This window comes from Electrophorus electricus, chromosome 7, assembly GCF_041902795.1.
Source record: "Electrophorus electricus isolate QZ-2024a chromosome 7, ASM4190279v1, whole genome shotgun sequence".
Classification (NCBI taxonomy): Eukaryota; Metazoa; Chordata; class Actinopteri; order Gymnotiformes; family Gymnotidae; genus Electrophorus; species Electrophorus electricus.
In genome coordinates, this window is record NC_137503.1 from 7171797 (window position 1) to 7199214 (window position 27418).

The 27418-nt window shown below is 39.7% G+C and overlaps 1 protein-coding gene across 7 annotated transcripts in view; it reads left to right on the forward strand.

Annotated features, from left to right (window-relative positions):
• Positions 1-27418, forward strand: part of negr1 (neuronal growth regulator 1) — a 134166-nt gene that overhangs the window by 55891 nt on the left and 50857 nt on the right. For 6 of the 7 annotated variants that reach the window (XM_026998811.3, XM_081717102.1, XM_081717103.1 and 3 more), the window contains exons 5-6: positions 5903-6023; positions 8309-8460. In XM_026998811.3, coding sequence (XP_026854612.1) covers positions 5903-6023; positions 8309-8460 — 273 coding nt within the window. Of the gene's footprint in view, positions 1-5902; positions 6024-8308; positions 8461-13680; positions 13723-27418 lie in introns of all 7 variants that reach the window. The other variant, XM_026998812.3, reaches the window with a different exon arrangement.

Sequence of the window (27418 nt, forward strand, 5' to 3'; positions counted from 1 at the left end):
GACATGAAAGGCATCTATTGACTGAGCTGTTTAGCCCACTGACTAAGCAGAATGTACTGCTGAAGCAACTGCTCATGGACCCTTATTCATTTTCATAAAGACCTCTGTGATTATTGCATATTGATATTATACCAAATAGACAAATAACAGATTGTCTTGACTGTCCAACTCTACTACACTGTACAAAATTGAATCTATTCTTCAATTTCATATGCCTGGAGCTAATTTGTCTACTTACAAAGATGTGAGCCTCTATGTTTAATGATTTCATTCAGTGTAATACATTTCTCCCTCACTCACTATTCTCTATGGGCCTTGCTCAGCCTTTGTCTCTTTATAGCATGACTGTTATTTATAAGGATTTAGTGTATTAGAGAAAGAACAAGATGTTATTCTTAAAATGTAAATGGAAATCTTAATGAATTAATAAATCTTTGCTGCTAAACCCAGTGCTGGCGGACAGAATGGGACAATGAGGTGGAGACGGTAGTTGAAGCAGTCTTTCTGTTAGTAAGCTGATAAGTCACGGACTGATGAGTCCCATTTCTTAATTGTGAAGAAAACTCATTCTAGACTGTGGCTGAAGCGGTGGATTATTAATTGATCTTTTAAATTAAAAATGCTATACTTGTTGGTAGAGCAATGCTCCAGGCAAAGTATTTGGGGTTTTTTTTGTTTGTTTGTTTACCAAGAGATAATATCAGTTCATTATTTATTGTATCTACCCAGAGAAATCACAAGACCAAGGTAAATGATTTGTTTGTGTCAATGGACTTGCAAGTTGTTTAGGTATCAGAGTGACATTTAACAGGCCAAACTAAAGCAATTGGATTAGTACATAATTTCTATTTAACCAGTGACCTTTGCCATACAGTAATGTACCATGTATCTAATAAGTCCACATTCTTGCCTCTGATTGAGGTGCTTCTAGTCCAGAGTTTGGCCCTCTTGACTGATATATTTATGCATGTTAATATGCATTAACCATCTGGTTATTTAAATATTATTATTTTTGTTGGGCTCATACTATGTGCATAGGTATTTTCCCACAACATTTTGTATCTTGTTTTTTCCATTTGCATTTGTGATCAAGCTGCTACTGGCAAATTTGTCAAACAGTGAGCCCTGCAGCACACATTTCTCACAGCAACTGTGCTATTTCCAGATACTCCCATCTGCTGGGGGCTTAGGAACTCACAGATGATTTACAATTGCACTCTTTTGCTATGGAGCCTGTAAATTACTAGGATTATTGGGCTTTCATGATTTTTACACTGCTACTTTGCATTAGCCAATTCTGGAATATGCTGCCAATAGTGACAACGCCTTGGAGAACCAATGTAATTGAATCTGAGAACTTGTGTAATAAATTTGCATTTAATACTGAACTCTCATTCATAGCCTGGATTTGTTGAAAATTGTTGTATTTTCTTTATAAAATACTACCAAAGCATACACCACCATTTAATCCTTTTTTGATACGGCATAATCTCTGTTAGCCATGTTATTTATGCTGCCATGAGTCTTATACAGCAGCTCATGCCCTCCCTCTCTCTCTCTCTCTCTCTCTCTCTCTCTCTCTGTCTCTCTCTCTCTCTCTGCATCTGTGGGCAAGCTGGAAAGGCAAAGCAAAGGATTACTCTGACAAGAAAAGGCAGTATGTAAACAAATCAAACTTTCTATAAACCTAGTCCTTTTCCTGCAAAGTGCAACTCCTTACTGGTTTCCTAGTTGGTGGTATAAGCTCATTTTAGTCATTTACATTCAAACACACTACCCATACAGGCTGCTGAATGAGTCTGAATATAAAGTGATTTGTCTCATTGTCTCTTAATTGGGTGTGCTCATTTTGCAAACCAAGCAACTGTTTTAAATCCGAGTGTTCATCCTCCAAACTGCTTGAGTTACGCCTTGCCTCTTCCACTCTTTATTTCCTTGATGACTTGTTGTGGCAGTTGTCACAATAGTTTTTCTTTCTTTGCATTTATAATATGGATAGTAATTAAGCAGATCATCCATTAGCGATGACAGCTATTCTGCTAGGTTGATAGAGTTTTGGGAGTTAGCTGTGTGGATATCTGTCACAGCCAGCTACCCCTATGCTATTAAGCCTCTGTCAAGGCCTGCCAATACCTCACAATGCAGCACAAATCTTGTTGATCGATGACCTACAGAAATGTCTGTCATTTCTCACACCTCATAGATTTCACCTCCAACTCAGTGTTGCACAGAGGGTACAAATGGTTTAGAGATTATCATGCATTCATGCAATACTGAAGAGTAGTTTAGGCCATTGGAGGTTTCAGCTTCTGTTTACTGCAGGCTAAGACACAGATGTGTATGTTCATTTTAGTCATTTACATTCAAACACACTACCCATACAGGCTGCTGAATGAGTCTGAATATAAAGTGATTTGTCTCATTGTCTCTTAATTGGGTGTGCTCATTTTGCAAACCAAGCAACTGTTTTAAATCCGAGTGTTCATCCTCCAAACTGCTTGAGTTACGCCTTGCCTCTTCCACTCTTTATTTCCTTGATGACTTGTTGTGGCAGTTGTCACAATAGTTTTTCTTTCTTTGCATTTATAATATGGATAGTAATTAAGCAGATCATCCATTAGCGATGACAGCTATTCTGCTAGGTTGATAGAGTTTTGGGAGTTAGCTGTGTGGATATCTGTCACAGCCAGCTACCCCTATGCTATTAAGCCTCTGTCAAGGCCTGCCAATACCTCACAATGCAGCACAAATCTTGTTGATCGATGACCTACAGAAATGTCTGTCATTTCTCACACCTCATAGATTTCACCTCCAACTCAGTGTTGCACAGAGGGTATAAATGGTTTAGAGATTATCATGCATTCATGCAATACTGAAGAGTAGTTTAGGCCATTGGAGGTTTCAGCTTCTGTTTACTGCAGGCTATAACACATAGATGTGTATGTTCATGTTCTTACAGATGCTCAGTCTAGTAAAGGGAATCCTTCTGTTCCTTCGGCGAAAAGCACATGGACATCTTCAATCTTAATATAATAAACTCACATTGATAAGCATGCAACACGGGATGTTAAATATTATTACTCCCCCACACCCAAAATGTCACCTAATGTGCCAAATATTTAAGGTAAACAAAGCCTCTTTTTTGGTGGTGGTGTTTTTTAACTCATTGGATGAAACTTGACAACCTTATGTAGAGGATGGAAGGACATAGTCTCATCAATAATGAAGTAAAAAAAGGATGTTCTTGAAGAATAAATACACAATCAATGCATTTTAACCCTTTCTGTCTTACCTGAGTCACAAATAAAAAAAATATTTTCTTTCTTTATTTGCTTGTTTGTGCAAGAATTTTATTTGATGCAATACTATTTAGCAATAATGGCAGCTTTAAATAACTTTTATTTGCACACTGTAATCATTTTAGGGGAACTATTTAGGTCTATATGTTTGGCAAAAATAATTGACAGTAAAAGAAAATGTGGTTAACATGAGAAAATCATACACACACACACATACACACAAACACAAACAATACAAATGCAGCAACCTTGTTGCTTATTGAAATTCCCAGTTTGTGTGAAATTTCTGTTTGAAACCTAGACTCCTGGTAACTATTGTCACATTATGGGCTTTATGTGATATGTGATGGGAAATGTATTATTAATGGATAAGAACAGTTCACAGAGCATTAACAACTGTTAGCAGTTACAGTTGTTATCAGATCTTTACAAGCTGAACAGAAGAATTCACTGGCTGGGACAATCACTTTTTTATTTTTAAATAAATGATTATTTATTAATTATTGATTGGGTCATGTCATGGTGCTCACTTCTGCCACTATATAACTGGGAAAGGGGCTCCTGTATTAACACTCTCAGCCCTGGAGAAGTAAGCAGAAAACCAAGGCAGGAAATGCATGTTATAACATAGCAACCTGAGTAAGGCTACATGTCATGCTTTTTGGTGGATTGGACCAAAACTATTTCTGAGAAAAGTTTTTAAAATGCCCAGTGACTGAAAAATAACGGGTTGAATTTCCTTGCATTGCATTGCTTTTGCATTGTGTTGCATTAGTATCTTGCTCACCTTAATGTGCTGCTGTTCACACTATAAAATCAATCCTGAACCTACTACCAAAATTGTCCAAATGTACATTATTTGTTTATTTATTTGTTTGTTTATTTTTGTAATCTTTGCATCAAGGTTTGCAAAAAGTCAGCAGAGTGTTCCTTCGATCTATTATTTTATTCTTAAATCTCACACTAGATGCATTCCACTCACTTCCTGCCCTGTTAGGATGAGTTAAGACTATACAATGCTCAGTGGGCTTCTGAGTGGGCTGGTGCATGGACTGTATGTCACCCAGGCCACAACTGTCAATTGGCATTTTTTCAAAAGAGCCAAACTCCTTGTGCATATGGTGAAACTCTGCGTTCCTGCTGGGTTCATCTGTCAGACACAAGCACTCTCTGGAGAGCACGTGGAGGAGAAATAATCAAAATAGTCTGCTAAACCAGCCTTTCAGTCTCAGGTGGGGGCATGAGTTCAGTGAGAGAAGCAAGGGGGATATTTAAACACTTTCAGTGTAAAAATGTCCCAGAGCTTTAAGTGGTGACAAGAGTGCTGTACCATAGTTTAAGCAGTTGAGTGTTCATTTGAAAAATGTTTTCTGAAATGGGTGACATTTTAAACCACAAATTGACTACATGCTGCAGTGTGCATTTACATCTTTTTTACATCTTTACATCTTTTTTTGGAGGCAGATGCGGGGGCATAAAATGAAGAAGAAAAAAGAATAGATGCTTGTGTAACACGAGAATGGCTAAATGTGTTTGTGTAGCATAAGGAGCGAGGCAGAGAGACTGAGTGGCACAAGGACGGGTATTCTGTTTTAGAGCCAGGTGTTAAGTAGGCATGGTAGTAAGTTTGAGCTAGGTATCTTCACATTTCCAGATGTGAAGTCATAGCAGTGATTTTCTGGAAACCAAATGGGAAAAAAAATAGTCTGAGCATAGCTTTTGCACCTCAGTGATTTACAGGTCATTTTCAAACACAGGTGTGTCAAGAATATATTTGCATCCAACTCAGACTTAGCCAGTAATTTAACGCTAGTCACAAGAACATTTACATGGATAACTGTCCTCAAGGAAGGAAATCGTGGCAGCTATTTTCTACTTTTCTATTTTCTGTTCTGCTTCAGATGTGTGTGCCTAGAAAGTGTGGACTGATTCTTCAGTCATCTCTCTCTCTGCGCCATCACGGTTCTCACAAGTGCTGTGTTCAATACTGAATTCAGTGGTAAAAACCAAAAAATTCATTGTCACAATGTGTAAAATCCAGTGAAAAGTTATGTAAATAATTTCTTGAATGTATCTTTTTTTCTGTTGAATGAATCAGATTGACTGAAGAATGATTTCATATGTATTTCAAACCCTGTACTTTTTTTTCCTCTGGCAGGCTGGAATTAAATGGCCCGTAGTTACAGCTGGGCTCTCTGACACTTGGAAAGAGATTTACACAATGTTTGAGAACATGAAAGAGCCCTCATTTCATATTCAAAGACCCTACCTCTGTTATTCAGACTTTGAACTTCTATTAAGCAATTTAGCACTGGGCGTTTCTTTTTGGTTCTCCCCACTGTGTTAGTAGCATTTCTTTGGCTTTACCAGTCCATAGTTATAATGTTATTGCTCTTCAAGTATAGCTACTCCCTTTTAGAATGTATTAATTATAAAGCTTCATATTTTAGGCAGTTCCCTAATTGATACCAATTCATTTCCTGCTTTTACTAGGATTTGATATGTTGCTCTAAATAGTGCTAAGTTCCAATCAAACTGGAATTTTGTCACTAATTCGGTTTTATCGGTACATTTACTAAGCCCATTTGAATTTTTGTCCACAGTTCCGCCATTGATCCACGAGATGAAGAGTCATGGCGTCCGGCCCGGCTTCACAGCCCTGCTGAGGTGTGAGGCAGCCGCTGTGCCCACTCCAGTCTTTGAGTGGTACAAGGGGGAGAAAAGGTAGGACCCAAACACAGTGTGATAAAAAAGGCTGGTCGTTTATCTCCTACTCATTTACTCATCATACATTATCAGGCATTGTAAGTTCATCTTTGATTCAAAGGGCGTGCTGCAATGAAGATTTATGTCAGCTGGTTCCTCTCTGTTGTGTAAAGTGGGCCTTCAAGCTGACTAGGGCATCAATGCAATCTAAATCCCTGTAAATATTCAGCCATTTGACTGGGTGAAGAGGGGATCCAGATAAGAGAATTTTCTGCTTTACTGCTTCAGGGAAACGTGGGAGCTACACACAGCCTCTTGCTGATGTTTTAGATGAATATTCATATTTATTATTCATACTTTCAGTCTCAAGAGCCAGTGCACTCTATATGTTCTGTGCTCCCCTGCTAATCAAAAATACAGTAAGATTATTTCCAACTTACAGCTTTTATCATTCAGCTAAAACTCAACAACCATGCTTTCCTTGTACTGTTCTGCTATGAATTGCTGAAAGCTTACACTGAGAAGTCTTACTATAAGGCTTAACCTTGCATTTTAATTAAATGTTTGCATAACCTTGCCACCAGTAAAGAGCATTCCCAGTTTCTGCATCAATCAGTGTCGACTCAAGTGGCAGTTCTTGAATTTAAATACCAAATTACCCCATTACCCATCATTTACCCACTCTTTCTGAGTACGATCTGAATCAGCAGTTCACACTGTGCTAATTGTAATTATAGGCTTCACTCAATTTATTCAAATTGCTAAGGAGGCCTTGGCACTGGTTCTAGAGTTTGCCTAATTTAAGACTACATTTGTTATTCTTGATAAATTCTTGATAATCTTTTTTTCTGCTTTCCCATGAAATTAGATAATGGATTATAAAGTATTGGTGTTGGTAACTTTAAATAATATCATACAATGACTGCTTTCTCATAAAATAGATAAAATACTATTAGTGGTGTAGACCGTAAGTGATAACATATAATAACATACTTTGCCTTCCACGGAATATTTCCTGTGTGGTTAGAATATATTTAATGAATGCTACTGTGTTTGATATATAGTATTAATCCGTTTAAACCACAGCTCTTTATCTATCTCAGTGCATTGGTATAGTTTGATAAACAAGTCAGGCTGGATTGCAATGCCCTAAAATAGCATGTGATGTTTCTAGGTCAAAACACTCTGCTTTAACACTGCTTTAACATTGTAACCCATTGTAGCAAACTGTATTGCTTTTATGGTTGTTGCTTGGTTAAGGACCAGTAGCATTCATTCCCCCTTGTAGTGATCATCCGTGTAAAACCTTTTGCTAACATTTGAGCAAATCTCAGTAGGAGAGCAAACAGCAGCTGCTTTGAGATTTGCTGGACATAAGGTCAGATGCATCTCTTTTGCTCAGAGAGGAACATGGGTAGTCCATCAATTCAGATGTGTTTAGGGAGGCGCTGCAGTGCCAGGGCAGAGGAGTTCCGTCTTCTGCACGTTGCACCTTGGCTCCGGAGCTTGTCATGCATGCCGCCCGCGTGCGGTACCGATGACAGCTTCTTCTCTGAGAGAGCTCGCTTCACAGCCGTGGCATTTGCAGACTTGCAGCACCTACCCTGTTGTTACATCACCACAGTTCATTTGCAGTTCACTTATGAATAGCTTATTCATGTATTAGGTTGGTGTATTCATCTCATCAGTAACAGCTCTCCATGATGTTTAATAATATGGAGAGTAATGTTAATGGTGAGACCAAGAATGCCCTTTTCCTCCTCCTTCTTCCCCCTCAAAACCTCTGTTAAAGGAACACAAATGCATCCTGTGCAAAGCTGTATTGGTTGGATGGGATAACATTTTGGCTGGGTTCCCATTGGGCAGGGATCGTATAAAAGGATCACTCTGTCCATCGCATTGCAATGTACTGATTCAGTTAAGCTGTCTTCTCAACCATGAGTGATTGGCATTCTTGTCCATGTTTGAAAAGAAGGACTGGCTGGGTTATTGTGCATCAGGGAAACCGTGTGGTTTTCCTACCCACAAGCGACTGGCAACAGGAGAGAAACAAAATGGGTGAAAATGAGATAAAAAAAAAAAAAAATGAAAGTGTATAAAAAACAAGACAAGGTGTAGATCATGAATATGAATCTAAAAATGCTTGCTTTTTATGGTCCATAAAATGTTTTTTGTAGTTTTTCACATCTAGTCATTAAAAAATTATATATGGACTGATTGAGCTTGGTCTCAGTTCAAATCCTGCTCTTTAGCATGCCGTGTATATTGTAAGACACCATCTTTCTATGTTTCTTTGTTTTCAGGCTTAGCAAGGGTCAACCAGGCATTGACATCAAGAACCTCAGCTCCAGGTCAGTCCTTACAGTGAGCAACATGACGGATGATCGCTATGGCAACTACACCTGTGTGGCTGTTAACAGGTTGGGAACAGCCAACGCCAGTGTGCCTCTGATTCGTAAGTAACAAGCATTAGTTCCTGTTGTTTGGCTCTCACGAAACTCAGAGCTGCTTTTACCGCATATGGCTCTATATTTACCACTGCCTGTGTACACGGATGCTTGTTTATTAGATAGGGAAAAGTAATGCATTATTTGGTTTTGTTGAGGTGTTTCAGAGAAGTGTCTTTCATGAAAGGTGTGGCAGTTCCTTTGGACGGCCATTTTGAAATCTTTAGTAATATCCTTGAGTTTGAGGTTTCAAAGTCAATGATAAAACTGGGATTGTTAACAAATCAGACCTAGACTGCTAAAAAAGCTGATATCATTAAAAATGCCGAATGAGAAGTGCTACTTGAGACGCCTGGTTTTAAATGAAGACCAATATAGAGAGTGGAGCCTATTGAAGACTCAATGGATGTGATGCAGTGGAAAAAAATAGACTGGCCAAAAGGCTTCCAGGCCCTGCCACTGCCCAGCCCCTCTCTTCTGCTCTCCACCCTGCTCCTCTCCCTTCCTCTCCTCCCATCTCTGCTCTCTTCCTCTTCTCCCTGGTGGAACTGCTCTGCTCTCTTTATCATGAACACTAATGAAAAGGAAACCCATTCCACTATCCCCATAATGAGAAATGGCAAGCAATTCCTGCGCAACACACACTGCCACATTTGCACAAATTACAAATCCAAGAAGCAGCCATCATTACCAGTGACTGAATTGCTATTATAATATCAGTCAATAGGTATTGATGAAGCAAAGGTGGGCTCAGGGACACATTAATATTTAATGGAGAGCCGTGACCTAGAGACAAGGTTTGGAGTGCAAATCAAAGTGCCTTGTGGTACTTGATGTTCTCCTCAATGTGAAGAAACCTGACACCGTGGAGTATTTCTAACCCAGTTCATGATCCCTCCTATCATATGCCATACATGCTATCCATTTTAAGCTGTTTTGAGTTGTGTAGTGCAGGACCTCTGTGATGTGGTAAAATCAATGCTGGTAATTCATGACATGCTAACGTCCTTCAGGATGCAGCAAACCAGCCTAACCTACAAATGCCTTTTCAGAGATTGTTTTCAGAACAGCTTTTTTAGAAAGTGCATGTACAAGCAACTAGAGAAAATATATGTAGCAAAAGATTTCAGAAGATCAGTGACAGTGCACTTCGTGGGTTTAATGAGTCTGATGTTTGTTGATAGCTTGTCCTTATTCATCTCCATCACATTCCAGAGGTGCTCTGGCTCTGTATACGGTAGACAGCCATGTCATCATTGTGTAGGTATAAAGCAGCACTATGCGAAAAGGCATTGCAGGGCTCACGCTGTTGGAAATGTACTGTGGGGAATATTAGAGAAGCTAACAATGAAATGTGGCTTTGCTTTGATTTTTAAAGAATTTAGAATTATTGGCTTGCTTATTGTCCATAAAACTTAATTGCCAGACTTACCAAAATTAGGGAATTTTGGTAGGATTAGGAAAAATCTTTGTGTGTGTGTGTGTGTGTGTGTGTGTGTGTGTGTGTATACCCATATTTGCTGATATAGTTAAACTATATCAGCAAATATGGGTGGACAAATATAAGTGGACTTCTTCAGCTCAGTAACTCGTACTGACTCCCTGGCCGATTCTATAGTGTATGCTCACATTTCGCTAAAACAATACAGAAGAAACAGTCCTGGTCTGGAAAACAACAACCCCCCACCCCCGCCAAAAACAAATCCCTCAACAGAGTGCTATGGCTCCACTGACAAAGCCCCTACACTCTTGGCAGGCTCTGGCTAATGGAGACCTCATTCAATTTAGCATGCTAATCAATCACTACCTCGGTGTCATCCTTTCATGTCACCACGGCTGTCGTCGGGCCCGGTTACCTTGCCGTTACTGCTGCCCTGGCCATCAGGGATACTGTTGTCGTAGTTTCCATACTGTGACTGCGCCTGAGTCACAGTGCAGGGACATGAGAGGATGGATGAAATGGAAGGTGAAACAGAATAGCTGTGATGTGAATTCATTTGTGCGATTGCCGTTTCCGCCCAGGGCTTGGCAAAGAGCCAGTCGTCCTCTGAATAACTCTTTCTTGCCACGTGGGGTACCCGTTCATTTCTCTTCTCATTTCTGCGGTGATCACGGATCAGATTGGCCCTGACGATAGTGAGCCGAGCTCAGCTGCTTTTTCCCAGGCGCCCCGCATTCACAAAAGAGAAACGCCAAATGCTGATTGCATACCATTCATGTCCGTACATTTCAGAACAGTGTGCAGTATTATAGGACTTCACAATTCTGCAGGCCACATGTACATGTCTGCATTCATTTGGAATTCATTACCTTGCACCTTAATCTGTATTCAGCTTGATGTGTTCAGAACGTGGACAGTGTTGTGAGGTTGATGCCGTTATTATTTATTATTTGCCATTTGAAGCCATTACCTTGACATTTCAATGCCAGTTCTCCAGGAAAAGGGGCCGGAGGCATATCTGTGGTTATGGTTTGTGTCTGTGTCTTAATTTGTTGTGGTTCTGTGAACCAGAAATTTACAGCAGCGGGCAGGAAAGATGGTTGGACAGCAGGAGAGGTGGCATCCCTTGGTCTCATTGATCGCTGTCTCCCATGCCAGCACATCGGGCTGAGGTGCGAGTGTTTTAAAGGATAGGGTTTCACTGCTTCTTGGCAGACTGAAAGTATAATGAATATGTTACTCCTCACAGAGGAAGGTCTCACCTGAAATTGACACATGCGATGCAAAGAAGATTCATGCTCCATTCTGGCTATAAAACACCTGTCCTCCATTCATTAGTGAAGTAAGCGGTTATAACAGCCTGGAGAAATAGGCAGTCAATATAGGCAGGAAAAGCCATGCCATCAAGCTGGCTAGATCAGTCAGTCAAGGATATAGGCAATGCTTGTCAGTGAGTACCCTACATTGTATTTCTGAAGATGAGTGAATTAGAGCCATCAAATGTCTCAGCACATGACCTTAACATTTTCAAACCCAGCATTGAGACAGGCTAAGAAAAATGGATTCACTATCCACTGTTTACTGTCACATTTTCATACAATATTCCTAAAGGACACACAGCAGATAGTACTCTTCTATCTTTGCAATTTATGCCGCTATGAATTGCGTGGAAGCTGCACATTTTCTCTGGTTGCTGCTTGGCTAGGAAAACGTGATGTTATTATAGAATGAAATGCTGTTCCTTTCTCCATAATGTGTTTTGTCTTGCAAGTGAGATCAGAGGTCGAACAGCACACACACGGATCCACTATTATGGGATACAATGTTGCTTGCTCCATGGCCGTATGCCTAGGTCTCAAGAAGATTGCATGTCAAAAAATTGAGTGCTGTACTATAATGGGTGTTGATGGAGAGAAAACTGCAATGTAAAAGAATAAAAGTGCGTGTGTGTGTGTTTGCTGTTAAAATGGATATTTAATTTTTGAGTGGCTGGCCAGTCTCAACCCAGCACCAACACTGACATGTGTAAAAATACAATTACCAGTGCAACACCTACTACCATAGCACAACCATGTCAGTATCACCAAATGTGTCTGATAATCCAAGACACGTTTGATGTTCAAATGTTGCTTTTTGTAGTTTTGAGCTAGTGTTTTGAGGCTAACAGTTAAGTAGTGTGTTAAGTGTGTGTGTGTGTGTGTGTGTGTGTGTGTGTGTGTGTGTGTGTGTGTGTGTGTGTGTGTGTGTGTGTGTGTGTGCACAAAATCTCACACACACAAACACACACAAATACACAGATACAGGAGGTAGGGCCAAGAACTAAGTATTTAAATCAATAAATAGAGTGGCTCAGTAAAGTGGATTGTATTACAAAGGACAAAGGTTAAACCAGAAGTGTACTGCCCAGTCTCCTGGCTGGACATTCCCTCTTTAAATGCTCCCTCTCTAAAATGATGGTTTATGATGACTTTATATGTTGGTGTACCTTCCACTGTTATTTTTGCTTCCTTCATAAACTATGGTTCTGAATCCAGCCCTGGTTTTATTCCCAGATTCTATTTATTGAATTTAATGGCATATTTGTCCCAAGTTTCGTTCTTGTGTACGATATTTGGGATGAAAGTGGTTAAGGCCTCTGTTGCATAACACACATGTGGTTTGGTTTTCTCTCGGTAGACCACAAGTGTACATCTATTGGCAAAGTGCTGCAATTTGAAAATAACTCCTAAAATCACAGTTTGTGAAAGGACTTTCAAAGGAAAGTCTTCTATGATCTGAGTCAAAAGGATCATGCAGTATTGCAGTTATTAAAGTTGCATGGCTTCACATACACTTGTACAGTGCATCCAGGAGCATGCAGCAGTTTTAACATGATAAAGATTGGGAAGTGGTATGCATTTGGTTATGACTTTTGGCTATGTTTTATTATTCATGTTTTATTATAAGATAATGTATAAACAAATTTTAATTAGTGATTGATAGTAAGGAAAATGTAATCTAAAGAGGCAACCCTGGGCATTAACACATACTATACCATAAATGTATTAATTCTAACACAGATATGTGAATATTCCTCTAAAATGAAGCGAAATAAATCTGCAATGTATATACTTCTGTACTTAATTTAATTGCACGGAGGACAATCGTTTTTTTAAAACGTTTTTTTTTTTCACTTGCAATGAAGGAATTCAAAATTGAATCAGTGAAAAAAATTATTATGAAAATCAAGAGGCTAAAATACAGATTGATATTTAAGCCATGGTGTCAGCATATCCCTAAAGGGGAGCTAGGTGAGTTGAGAGTTTGATATCTGTTAATAAAATGAAAGGCTTATTACATAGTCATGATTAAATGGTTGTCTGCTAGGTGAAAATGTTATTGTATGTTAATTGAGTTGAGCTCTATTCCAGACCACCAAATTGAAGGATCATCACAAACTTTAGATTTGGAGTATCAACGATCAGCAGTTCAGCACAACGTGAATTAAATCTGAATCAGACAGACCTCTGAACATAAAAACTGATCAAAATGATTTTAAACATTACACTGGCAGTTCAAGAGTTCTGAGCTTAGTTCCGCTGGCTGCTGGGGATTGAGATCTGCGTGAAAGAAACTAAAGCAGAAAGAAGAGCGCACTCATTGATCATTTTACAGCCGTGCTCTGTTCAGTGCATGTTCTTTTCCCTTTGTTTCTTTGGCTTTCTTTTCGTCTTTCTGCAACAGTCCCTTTTCCCTAATAATGTATGAATGTCCTCTTTTTCCTTCTCTCCTTCCCCCCCCCCTGTAGCAATTATTGAACCCACCACAACTAGCGCTGTCTCAAGTCCAGGTCAGTATACGTCACCATGCTGTAACGCAACTCCGTAAGGGACCCTCAATGCTACACTAACCAAAATGACCTCTTCCTCATTGCAATCTCTCTCACTTTCGACTGGCCGGGATGCCTGCTGGCGTACAGCTTTGTGTGTCTTTCGAATCACTTTGGTTTCCTTTACTTTGCGTTTTCCTTTCACCCATGGCACGGCCCAGTCGAGCACTGCCTGCCCCTTGGTGAGAGCTGTGGCCTAATGGTACTGTCATGTGTGGGTCTGAGGCCGAGTGGCTTTCCTTAAATGCTGACTGCTTCTCTCCAGCTTCCCCCCTCCCCCGCCATTCTCTGCTTTAGTGCGGTCTGCATGAAGAGCAGAACATTGATAATATGCCTCCTCTACTCCTCTTTTTTTATTTGTTGTCTGTGCAGCCATTTTCTTTTCCGACTAAGCAGCAGATCGACTCCACCGCCTCCGAACCCACCTTCCACTCTTTATGATGTCGCTGTGTGTTTCGTGCTCCTTTGAAATCACGGCTATCATAGTATTCATAGTGACCTTATTTTGGGGAAGGATGGTGTGTGTGTGTGTGTGTGTGTGTGTCTACACGCGTACACCTATGCACACATGGGTGTGTGTGCATGTGCATCTGTGTGTGTGTTTGCATTTTAAATGAGGATGTGGGATATGCTCTGAAAGCCTTTTCAAAAGTGGGTTACATTACTTCCTCTTCAGCACATACAGCATCGATACCACCCCCAACAAACACACACACATACACATACATACACACACATACACACACTCACACGCACACGTGCAAACAGAGTAATGTACACACACCCACTTTGTGATGTATATGCTTATTAATGCCGCAGCATTATTGTATGTGTGTGTGTGTGTGTGTGTGTGTGTGTGTGTGTGTGTATTGGGGGAGCTTCTGTGAGTTGCCACTCAATATCACAGATCTTCAAACACTTCCAGGATCCATTTTACTGATATGCCTCTAGGTACTACCCTCTGACACTACATTATCTGTTTGCTTGAAATGGATATAATTAGTCCTGTGAATCTCTCACTGCTTTCAGGGATCAGTCCTCAGCAACCCATAACTTTGATTTGACTTAAGGCTTGCAGAACAAATGACAATTTCATGGTCCAGTGCTGTAGTGGCAGTATCAGTCTGTGAGATGAACTGACTCGATGTCCTACTGTTCTTGTTTTATTTCAAGTTCCAAATTGTATTTAAAGTTAATTTTGCTGTGTCCTACATGAGTGACTTGAAGGGAGGGAGGTTAGGTTCACATTTCTGGCAACTGGTACCACGCTTCAGTTAACAAAGTATGTAAATTAATTACATGGTTAATTATCTTCTGACATCATTCTGCTATAGGAGGGATGATGGCTACTGAAGAGAAAGTAAAATATAGGAGGGAAATGAGCAATTGTGTTCTTCAGATTTTCAGCCAGATATTTTTATAAACTCCCCAAAAAAATCACCTGAGATGGAAAGTGATAATGTCGTTTTGCTGAAGGCTTGACAGCAATTTGCACACTAACATATGCAGTTCTAATTGACTAGGACACACTCATCATAGACTGTTCAACTATATTAAATTCCCAGTTTGTGCTAGCGTACAGTCAGGGGTGAAGTTTCTGGGATTGGAGCAAAAATAGATCATTCAAGAACTTGGTAGGCACGAGATACCAACCAATATTCTGTATTAGCTATTTCTGCCTTGGCCCGCTACAATATAAATATGTGGAGGTTCTGTGCATTACATTGAAATCTACACTGAAAGAAGCTGGTTTAATAACTATGAAAATCAATGTCACACACATTCAGTGGTTTTCTCCACACACACCCTGAGGTTGAAGTACAGCAGCAGTGCTCAGAATGTTGACTAAAATGACAGATACATTCACATTCTCCCAGATTCCTTTCAGACTTGACCTAACAGTCATTTTTACTGTGTCCTGCTAATAGAAACCATAAACACTTTTGCAGAATAACAGAGACTGATTTAACCAGAGCAGGTGTGAAGGACATGCACCGTAGCACTTTGTTCTGTTAATAAAATAAACCATGTTCTGTTGAGCAATATAAAAAGTCATTCTTACTGCACCTGTTAGTCCTGATATAATCAGCCATGTCCATCTAAACAGAGAGCCGTGCCTGCCATTAATTTCCAGTGTCAGCATTTTGTGAATAAATGGGACCATTTGATCATAACAAAATCATCTTACTTCCTTTTGTTTCAGAACTCTTCATTTAATTATTTACTGATTAGACATACATCTGTGCAACATTTGAAATCATCTCAGAAAGCCCAGTGGTATTTGACATTATTGTATGACTACCTAGCCAGATCATTATACTGAGTTGATATTTGGGGGAAATGAGCTGTTTCTTTCAGATCCGATATTTATCTTTTTTGTTGTTGTGTTGTCAAACGTGTTTATGATTTCACTTAATGAAAAAGTAATGAAACTGATAGAGATGTAGGTAAATGGATCACTTCTGTGTGTCACTTTGTTGGAGTAGCTGGGCAGCATTTCGTCTGTGCCCAGTCGTGCCCTTTCCATCTCATTCTTCATGCTTCCAATGAGCTTAGCTACAGGGCTTAATCATGTTTAAGTGCAACGCCTCGCCTTTGATACCCTTTCCAACTGGGTATTTTTCACTGTCTCTGTGAGCTATTAGCCGGATGTTATTAACTTGACATTGCTTTTTCCTCAGAGTCATGCGCCACCTATGTTGTCCAACTAACAAAACACATGATTTGCTGGATGCCAGTGCATTAGCTAGAAAGATGCTTTTTTTGTTCTTGAATAAAGATAATGAAAGAAAACCTTGTTTTTCAGCCCTTGTTCAAACTAACCTGACAAACAGGATGGAGTAGCATTATGTGAGAACCTTACAACATTGCATACAAAACCCTTTGCAGTTTATTCCAAACATATGGTGGAGCATATGCCAAGCATGTGTGGTGTATGAATACTGATTATTATTGCAAATACAGGACCTTTTATACCAAAGCAAGTGTCATTGCAAAAGAGAGATATTACTCATGGACATGTGCTTCTTTAGAATGGAAATGGGATCATAATTAGGTTCTTTGTCTTCAACACTCACTACAGGGGAACAGATAATTCAACAGCCTGTACTTTGATTTAGTTTTTGAGTTTCTTTTTTTCTTTCTTTCTTTCTTTCTTTCACCTTGACTTTGGTCACTTTAATTCACCTGAACATGCCAATGCTCATGTAACTCACTAATCGCAATATTGGCTTCAAAACCAACACTGCTCTGGTCTTGTAATATACTGCTCTAGTATTGTAATAAACTGGTCTGATATTGCTATATGCAAGCCTCTGTTTTTCCTTTTTGCTTCTATGGAAGAGTGTCCCTTATTTGGGATTTTTGCTTCGCCGCATTGCTTGGTGTTAAAGTATCTTTTGAGCATGTCTCCTCTGAATTTACTAAAGATGCGATATTTTAGCACAGCTCTATTTTTTCTACCATGGACTGTTTTACACATTTCTGTAAACTCCTGTGATTATTTTTCAAAGTAATGTTTGAATCCACTTGATTTTGCCTTGCAAAGGTTTTTTAATGAATGTTTAAACTGAATGAGCACTGGAAAGCCTCCACAAACATTTGGACAGGGAAGCTAACCTCTCCCTCACCTAGGCTTATTCTTGCTAGCGAAATGAACCATGGCTATTTGGAGCATGCAACTTTGTCACAAATGAATCACTTCAGTATTTGCGATTGAAGATCTGGTTTAAGCTGTTTAAACCTCAAGACTGCTGGCTTTTTTAAACATCTCTAAGACATACCCTTCACATGCTGTTTGCCTGTCTTTTTCCAACAAGCGCACCACTTCAAAGCTCTCTGTCCTCTCCTTCCCTACACCTTCTCCAATTTCTCTGAATTCTCCTTCCCTCAGAGGAGACCACTAGTCACAGCAGCCTATCTGGTCTTAATCCTGTTTAGCAATTCTTTCAGGTGCACTTATCAGATTTGTCACATATCAGGGAGGGAAGGATGGAGAGAGGAGAGCCCCCTGTGCAGACTACCCGACCTTCGCTGTAGGAAGAAAAAAAAAAGACATGCTCATCTCTGGTTGTAGATGATAAGCAGATGTTGCGTCGTATATCATAACGTGACCTCTAGATTCTAAACAGGTATAGTGTACAGCATTGGTGCTTACATTCATCCTGGTCAACCAGCAGCCAGTGTGTGCTTTTTGTTGAAGACATCCCCATTCTAAATGCTCCTGTGTTTACATGAGCCCCAGAATAGCTCGAAAATCAATAGTGTGCCCTGGCCTGCATACAGATTTGTTTGGTATAGATTCCTGGTTCAGAAGCTTGCTGTAGGGGTGTGCGCTGCAGAGCAATTAACTCAGTTTTAGTACATTCCTCTAAGGTGCCCACGTTAAAAGGCTTACTTATTGCTTATAGGACACCATATGAACTACTACATACCATTTTGAATACCTTTTGTATCATTCTGTGAAAATGTAAATTATGCAACTACACCTCATCCTTAAATTCAAAGAATTTCATCTGAGTGTGTGTGTGTATATGAATATACGTATGTATGCATATATATATATATATATATATATATATATATATATATATATATATATATATATATATACATATATATATAAAACACTGTGCATGTCTGTGTTTGTCCATTTTGTTATTGTTGTCATTTTTAGAATGGTTTATAATGACTCACCTGCCTGTACTGCATCAGGCATCAGCTACGTTAATTCAGTTGAAATAGTGTCCCTCTACCAAATGTCTCAAAGACTTCTGTGGCCCTGCCATTCTTATACCTGTACAAATACACAAAAAAAACATGCATTTTTCATGGGCTAAAGTCTCCTACCGAGACCTCAGATCGCCTGACCTCTGCCTCTGCTGCAGATTCATCTTTAGCCTTGGGCTCTCACCATTCTCCAAGATGACATGCACAGTTCTGAATGGGCAGCAGCAAAAGATCACTGTAGCCTGAGTCCACTCTCCTGGTGCTCTCACTCTCTCCCTCTTTCTCTCCTACGCTCTGTTATCAGTACCTCTCCTGCATGCACTCTTGCTCTCCCCCAGTGTGGCGATCCCTCTCCGGGCTGTCTGTTAAATGCCGTCTGCAGCTTCCTTCACCCCAGCGCAGTCCACCACTGAACCACTGGACCTGCCCTCATTCATGGGTGGGGGCCAGGGGCTTCAAACACAGTGCTGTAATAGAAAGTGCCATGTTCGAAAGTGCTATAATTGAAAGTCAAATGCATGTTTGCATGTTGCCCCTGAATAGTATATTATGTCACAAGTCCAGGGATGGTGCTTCTCCCCTCGCATGTCACCTTCTGTGGCATGATGGTAAAGGAGCTGAACAGAAAGGTATGTGTTAGTGAAAGCATTAGTGGCTACTCTTGCACATGGTTGTCATGAAGTTGCGTGGAGCGTTCTTTGTTTTGATTGGGCCCTGTCTCCCCTTTCTCTTATCTGCTAATTCCCTCCTCCTGCCTCTCATCTTCGTTCTTGATCTCGACAACGCTTTTATCTTGTCAGCCCCATTTCAATCCCATCTCGAATATTACCTCTCTCTGTCTATATATAAATATACATAATTATTTATATTACTTGACTGCATGATCAAAGCGCCTGGCTGAGCCCTGTACCGTTGCATAGTGTTCTCCCCATTTGGATATGGCAGTACAGTGTTTGAATGCAAATGCGGAAAATGATAGCCAGCAAATTTAAAATGCAAATGAGATTGTCTTTAAATGGTTTCAGCAAAGAGGGAATATCATTAGTAAGTTGGTTTGCAGTGCTGTTTCATATGGATGACTTAAAAGAGGAAATAATGGACTTAGAGCATGATTTGGAGAAGCTAACTAATGGCTGGCATGGCAGTTAACATCTCTTACAGATATTTTTTTTTTCTTATGATTTGAAGCATACTTCTCTGGGTTCAAAATATGAATGTTAACATTGTGCATAGTTGGTAATAACAGTGCAGACTGACCAGTATTACCGTTTTATATGGTCCTTGATGAGCTCTGCAGATTCATAAATACTCCTATCATGCCTGTCAAGTAATGGCAGTTGCTTTCCATTTAAATTTATTGCATAATCAGTGATCTGAATGACTATAGGACCAAGCCTGCCTTATTGTCGTTAATATTGGCTCCAATCGCTGATCCATTTAATTGACATTTTAATTGGGATTATTTGTCGAAAGGAACTCCTGGCTGCTCTCCTGAGCTTTTGGACGAAGACCCCACTGCCTCTTGTGTTTTTGCGAGGATTACTGTGACAATTGGTAGCCAAAAGATTAGTCCAGACTTTTGGGTTGTCATGCCAACAAGGCTCCAGTTTTCTCTGCGTGTCTCTAATGGCCTCCCAACCTCAGGGCTTTTACTTACAAGAGAACCTTTTATCTAGTGTTTTTACGTGTGCAGAAGGTTTTTGCATGCTTCAGAATGGACTGTTAACAGTGTAGTGTGCCATTTTTATCCTCAACGCAACTCACAGAGCAATCACCAAATCAAAGTTCAATGCTTTTAGGCTTTTTTTTTTTTAACAACAAAAAGTATATGTAAATGGTCTAGTACATAACCCTAATGTATATGAATGTATGGTGCTATACAGGTTGTATTTTTATCATAACATACTATGTCACACACAGTAGAATTTTCTTCCACCACTTGCAAATAAATTAATAATACTCTGCTGTACTGTCTATTGATATATAAAATGAGTTAGTACAAACATAATTTATTTGTCAAATGTAGTGAGTCAAATATAAAGCCTTAGCTCTCCTTACATCTTACAAATCGTTCTCACCTTGCATATAACAAAAACATTTGTGCATGCTCTAACTTTATGCTCTGCCTGTGTGTTGTCATTACCCTGGCCGCTGGAGTGGAATGCACTCGCTAGCAGCAGAGCATGACTGGGCTATTTCTTATTCCAGCACCCAATTATCCCTGATGCCTATGGAGAAAAGCTGTGTTCTGCTCCGGACATGTCCTAACCTCCATCACTCACCTGGTCCCTTCACTCTCCATCACAGTCACTCACTGTCATACAGTTGAAATCCTCCTCCCCCATGCATACCCGTAATAGGCCATATTAAAACATCCATTAATACCACAGAATCAAGATTAGTTTTTGCCATGCTACTTGTTTTCCTGTTGATACTTCCAAATAAAACCTTTAGGACTTTTAAAATTTGGAAAGGTTGTGACATTCACAAATGTCAGAGGCAGTAGAGGGCTCATGTCCAGCTAACAAGGTTCTAAGTGTAAAGAGAGGTGGGCCAATTTTTTCTGTAATATGTGCCTCCTGGTTACCAATTGAACATCACCTAGTTTAGCTAAACAACCGAGTACACTCAATTGCTGTGCTGAGCTTTTTCAGGTGAACAGATGTCTGCGAACCTTCTGCCAATTATTGGTTCTGTAAAGCTATCATTGGGTTTATTGATCTTTTTCTTCATTCCTCTCAAATACACAGCAAGTCATCTTCCTCCCTCCCGCCCTCTTTCTTTCCTGCTCACTCCCTCCTGCTGGGGCTGGATAGAATCTCTAATCTTCTCTTTAATTACACATCCCATGTCAAACCACCTCTTGCGCCATAAATGTATTTTTGACTCCAAATTTTGAGGAATGCCTGAGGGACTCTCAAAAGGGCTGAAGTATTACTTTTTTCCAGATGTGTAAATGCTTCTGATGCTGCATTGATGATGCCAAGGCCTTGGTGAAGGTGCTCTGTGTGTTCACTTGCTCGCTGTGTGTGGGAGAGATTAAGGAGACTTGTGTGCAGCACGTTGTCTTTGACAGAGATCTAAGGGCATGTGCCCCAAGGCCAAGCTTGCTCTGAACTTCTGAACGCACATTTTAGAATCCCATTAGAGTTAACACGAAAAACAATCAATCCACTTTAATAAGTCCCATTTTACATCCTGTATGCACTGAAGATGCCAATTTGCATGCAGCAGAATGGCAGGCGCTTTTGTCTGAACTGCTCAGAGAAAAGAGGATTAGCCTGTTTGCTTTGCACTTGTTTTATTATTGTTCTTTTTTTCTTATGTTGTACTGTCGCGGAACCTTCTGAGCATTACTGCGTTACCTCAGTGGCCCACACGCATGCAGCATTCCCCAGAGTGAAACACAGGAATATTAAATCCTTGACTTCTCTTGTCAACGTATGTTTGCAGTTCTGACTTTTTTCTTTTGCCTTACAGAGATATATTTACTGCCTTAGTTCTTTATTTCCATGGGTTGTATATGTCTTCCATGAGATTACTTTTTGATAGTGTGTCCTTTGCTTTGTTTGTTGACATTTCAGTGATTGATGTCGGTTTATGCTGGAGTTGAATAGCAGGTTTCACTGAGAGCTGAGAGGAGAGTGTCATTTTCGTGAGTGCTTATAAAGTGGTTTCAGTTAAGAGTTTTTGTTACAGGGAGAAACAAAATGAATTTTAGAACGTGGCTAAAATTAAACTGTACTGAAATAAGGATGATTGCTCTTGCTAATTTTTTGCTAATCTACTGCATGCCAGTTTATAGATTATACACAGATTTAGCCTCCTGTTAAGATTTAGTCATTGTCTTAACAAAAGTTAAGTATTAACAAAAGTATTATTTATAAGTTATTTAAAATTGCTTTGCAAAAAGTGGGTTTGTGTGTTTTCTTTGGTTATAGAAAGAAATTGGAATAATGTTCCTGCTACAGCTATTCGAGTTGAGGATCAGATGTACTGACCAGCTATGACACACCTTTGAGGACTTTGAAGTTGAGAATTAGGTGTACTGACCAGCTACAACACTTATGAGAACTTTGGAATTTAGGGTCAGGTGTACTAGCCAGGTACACTACATTTATGAGGACTTTTTCTTGGCAGTTGGTAACGGTAATGAATAATGCCCAGAGGCAAGATTCATGCACAAGATGATTTAATGAGGTAAGCAATTCACAAGAGTCCAGAACAGACTGTCTGAAGTCAAAAACAACTGCAATCAAGATCCTGGGGAATAGACTATGGTCAGGCAATGATATAAACAGGCAAAGGTCAAAAACACAACACTAGGCAACTGGCAAAAGAAAACTGCCTCTTAGTGTCAAAGGTAGATCCCAGTGAGTTCTTAACAGGAGACAAATGCAAGTGATGGGGTGTAGTCAGTGGTCAGTAGACCAGTGATGAAGAGGAGATATTAATTGGGTGTACTCAGTGGCCAGTAGACCAGTAATGAGCAGGATGTGTTAATGGTGTGGGTCAGTGGTCAGTAGACCAGTGATGAAGGGAGATATTAATTGGGTGTAGTTAGTGGTGTGTAGACCAGTGATGAAGAGGAGGTGTTATTGGGGTGTAGTCAGTGGTCAGTAAACCCGTGACGAGGAGGAGGTGTTAATGGGGTGTAGTCAGTGGTCTGTAGACCAGTGATGAAGAGGAGATATTAATTGGGTGTAGTTAGTGGTCTGTAGACCAGTGATGAAGAGGAGGTGTTATTGGGGTGTAGTCAGTGGTCAGTAGACCCGTGACGAGGAGGAGGTGTTAATGGGGTGTAGTCAGTGGTCTGTAGACCAGTGATGAAGAGGAGATATTAATTGGGTGTAGTTAGTGGTCTGTAGACCAGTGATGAAGAGGAGGTGTTATTGGGGTGTAGTCAGTGGTCAGTAGACCCGTGACGAGGAGGAGGTGTTAATGGGGTGTAGTCAGTGGTCTGTAGACCAGTGATGAAGAGGAGATATTAATTGGGTGTAGTTAGTGGTCTGTAGACCAGTGAAGAGGAAGAGGTGTTAATTGGGTGTAGTCAGTGCTCAGCAGAACAGTGACGAGGAGAACATGCTCAAGAGGCACAGAAAAGGGTGCAAAGGGGGGCTTGACACATTAAAAATGGTTACAAGACATGAGAAATGAGAAATCACAGCAGTAAATAAAATAAACAAAATAAAACATTCAAACAGGGAAGAGAGGAAGGTATGTACATAAACGTGTGACACAGATTTACTAAATATGTAGGTCATGAATATTATGCTTGAGTGATGGTAGGCAGTTATGTATGCACTGTAACATTCTGTAAAGAAACCACTGGAACTTCAAATGGAGCCAAGTGGGTGTATTTACATATAATAATGTGTTTTTGCACTGTGGGAAGGTTCACCTGTTGATCTATAGACATATTTAATATCAAATTTATATCACAAATCTAAAGTTGTATGAACGTGGGGAATTCGAAGGGAAATTTTTTGTAAATGTTAATACTCTCATTTGTACCATTCATACAGATTTTTTGCATTTTCTGACTTTCAACATTTTGGATTGCATTTGAAGTAGTTTGTGATAGCATCTTGAAAGGATGCAGACAAACTGATAGAAGATTTCTATTGTTTTGACATTTTAATTTGTAGCTGCGTGGTGGTGTAGCTGGATGTCTGAAAATGCTGGGGAGAAAGGCATGTTAATGAGGATGAGTAAGCCAAAACAGCAGGAAATAAGATGATCATACTGCTTGTTTTTGGATAAATGATAGATTATTGTTGTTGTTATTGTTATTAGCCTATTAACGCTATTTAATATAAAACACATTAAATACATTGTGTATGCTAAATATATAAAATAAATTAAATCCACTAGAGTAATGACAGCAAACATTAGACCACTAATCTCATTTAATTTCTTTTCAAGATATGGCTCTGCCTGGCCAGAACAATGAACAGGAGTTATGTTAAGTTACAGGCTGACATTGTAAAGCGTCCCTGCAGATTCTGTTTGAGGTGGTGAAGTAGCATGCTGTTTTCAGCCAGACTGAACAGCCAGATCAGTACCTGTGCCAAAGAATGGGTTTTGTATTTACATTTTAACAATCGAGAACAATTAATTAACTTTGACATTAAGGGTATTAAAAAAACGAAAAGCACATGCTCATTGATAATGGTTTTAGAGAGAAAAGTTGAATAGCATAAAGCATAAAATGTTGAATAGCATTGATGTAATTGCCAATAAGACACATAGAATAATTTTTTTTAGAAATGACTGAAAACATTTTGTGATTTGTTTTTTGTTGGAAGATAGTTTGGCAGTTCAGTGGAGATAAGTTGCATTCATAGACTTTTCTTTCTTGGTCATGTCCATGGTATAGCTAACAAAGGGATCTTAATATAGATTTTGGGTTTTTATGTGGCATGCAGCACTTTGCAGTAATAAGTCTCTATCTATTCTCTAACTGCATAATTTTTAAAGAGGGGTTATGAAATACTAATTTTAGTTTTATGCTCTGGGATATCAAAATATGTTCAGTAATTTGAGAGCTTGTTTTCAAATATCTTGTCTTGTAATTCTGTTTTGTATTTTAATTTGTATCAGAGATTTTCTGGAAGCTTATATTGCTCTTGGTCCTTGGTGGAGAAACTATGTAGGAGCCTTATCCATGAAATCACAGGATGCCCTGACCCATAATCTCTAGTTTCTCCATTAATAGAGCAGTATCTTCAGCCGCTTTCATAGTAATGACATAGAGACTATGCAGAAGCAATAAAGAAAATACACTCATACAGAATTGTGATGTTCGGCTACCCCAAGAGCTGATTTCTAAACAAAATCTAATCCAATCAGCAAAACCACCGACTTCTATAACTCAATTCATTAGCAAGTTGCAGGATGACAGTTTGAATGAAGCCATTTTAGCTTGCGTGGGCAGAGAAGGCTCCTGCTACATTATTAGCCTCAGCACAGGCTTGGAGCTCAGCACTTGCTTCTTATGTGTTTCCTTGAGCTGGATGGATTTTAGTGAGCGCTGCAATGGAATTTGCGTCACAGCTACCAGAGGGGAGTCATATAGGGGTCAATATCCCAGGCTTAATTTGTCAGGAATCATCAAGTATGGCTGATCAATACATTTTGACCCCTTGTAGAATGGCCAGAACACAAAGGTATAAAGCACTTCCTGGCCTGAAGCCACAGGAGTTTGACAGCATCCATATCAAGCTAAAGTGCACGTGTCACTACTGGGGATTTGGTATTTATGCAGTTCTGTAAGTCCCACAGATAGTGTCAGAGTGGCTGAAAGGATTGAGGAGCAGAAGAGAGGCTAGAGTGAATTTCATGGTGATAAAAAAAATTTGCGTGTGTATGTGTGTTTACTATGCAGCTTCTGGCTGAGGTGGTCCATCGGAAGTGAATCTTATAAGCCTTTTATAGCCTCTCTCCCCACTACAAACAATGAACTGCCCTACATTTGGCTTTTTTCAAAAACACCTGCAGGAGAACTAATGCCACAGGATTAAAAAAAAAAAAAAAAAAAAAAGAGTAGCATTAATATTGCACTTTGAACTCAAATTTGTGTGATTGCATCGTCTTTGGTAAATTACAGCAGTTTCAAGGTCTTTAATGGCAATTTAAAGCCTTTAATGGTCTAAATAACCCATGATGAATTCAAAATAGTCAGAGACAATTTTAGTAATGGACATCTAGCACTTTGTGACCATGGTGTTCTACTCCATGGTGTTGCAGTTCTAAGAATTGTTTATTAAATAATCCCTGGCTAAGACACAGAATATAAAAATCCTCATGCACATACTGAGTAGATTTTTTGTATTCTAGAGATGAATATCAATTTGTGAGCAGATCTGGGCACTGAACGCATATACCTCACTCCACATGTGTTTTTGGATACTCATTCTCAGGGTGGTGCGCAAGGAGTTGTTGGACACAAGACACAACACAATCCAGAGCTTTTGGGGTCATGTTATTGGGAAATATTTAATATTTCACGTGTGCAGAGAAATGACCTCCATAACAATGGCAGTGACCGATGAGAATGCTTTAACATTAATGTATCTCTTACAGTACCATATTATGGCTAGTTGTCACTATTTACTGTTTACAATTTTACTGCATACACAGCAATTGCTTAATATATCTCATTAAAATTACTAGGAAAAACAGGATGATTTTCCCCACAACATTAGCAGATGCTGTTGTGTTTCTGGTCATATACACTGGTTACATAAACCCTCTATGAGCTGTAACTTGAAGAGCAGAGGAGGCATCGATGTGGAGTTGGGAATGGTCTGACTGAGGCAGTGAGCACTACAGTCGAAGCGGACAGTGCTCCATTGCGCCCACTCCTGACCTCCCTCCAGGGATCAAGGACAAAGAGGCCTGAAGAGGCAGAGTTTGTGAATTCCACATTTACTACTTTTCACACAGCAGATGGATTTCATTTGTGTTCTCCCAGCCCTTCACTGCTTAATCAGAGCCCTTCAGGCATGATTATGTCTTGGAAATGGCAATGTTTAGAACACAGTGCGTAATGATCAATCAATGCTTGTTTGGGTCGATTCGATTAAGGGGAACAACTGAACATTTCTCAGCACAGAATAGGCAGAGGTTGGGGAAGCATTGTGCTTTGCAGAGCGTTAGCCTGCAGGAGTGTTTAGTGGCTCGTTCATGCAGGTACATGTCATGCTTAATGCTGCTGAAAAACACAAGGGAAATGAAGCTGTCTGCTGTAGAAAAGCTGGAGTAAATCTGCCATATCTTCAGTAGCACCTGCTATGATACTTATAAAGTGAACAAGGCCAGTCAGAAATACCAATGAAGCCAGTTCACAGTCACACTGAAACATTCCTTTATGCACTGACAGAAAAATTAACAGAATTAATTTTATTTCAGTATAAGGTTCTTGATT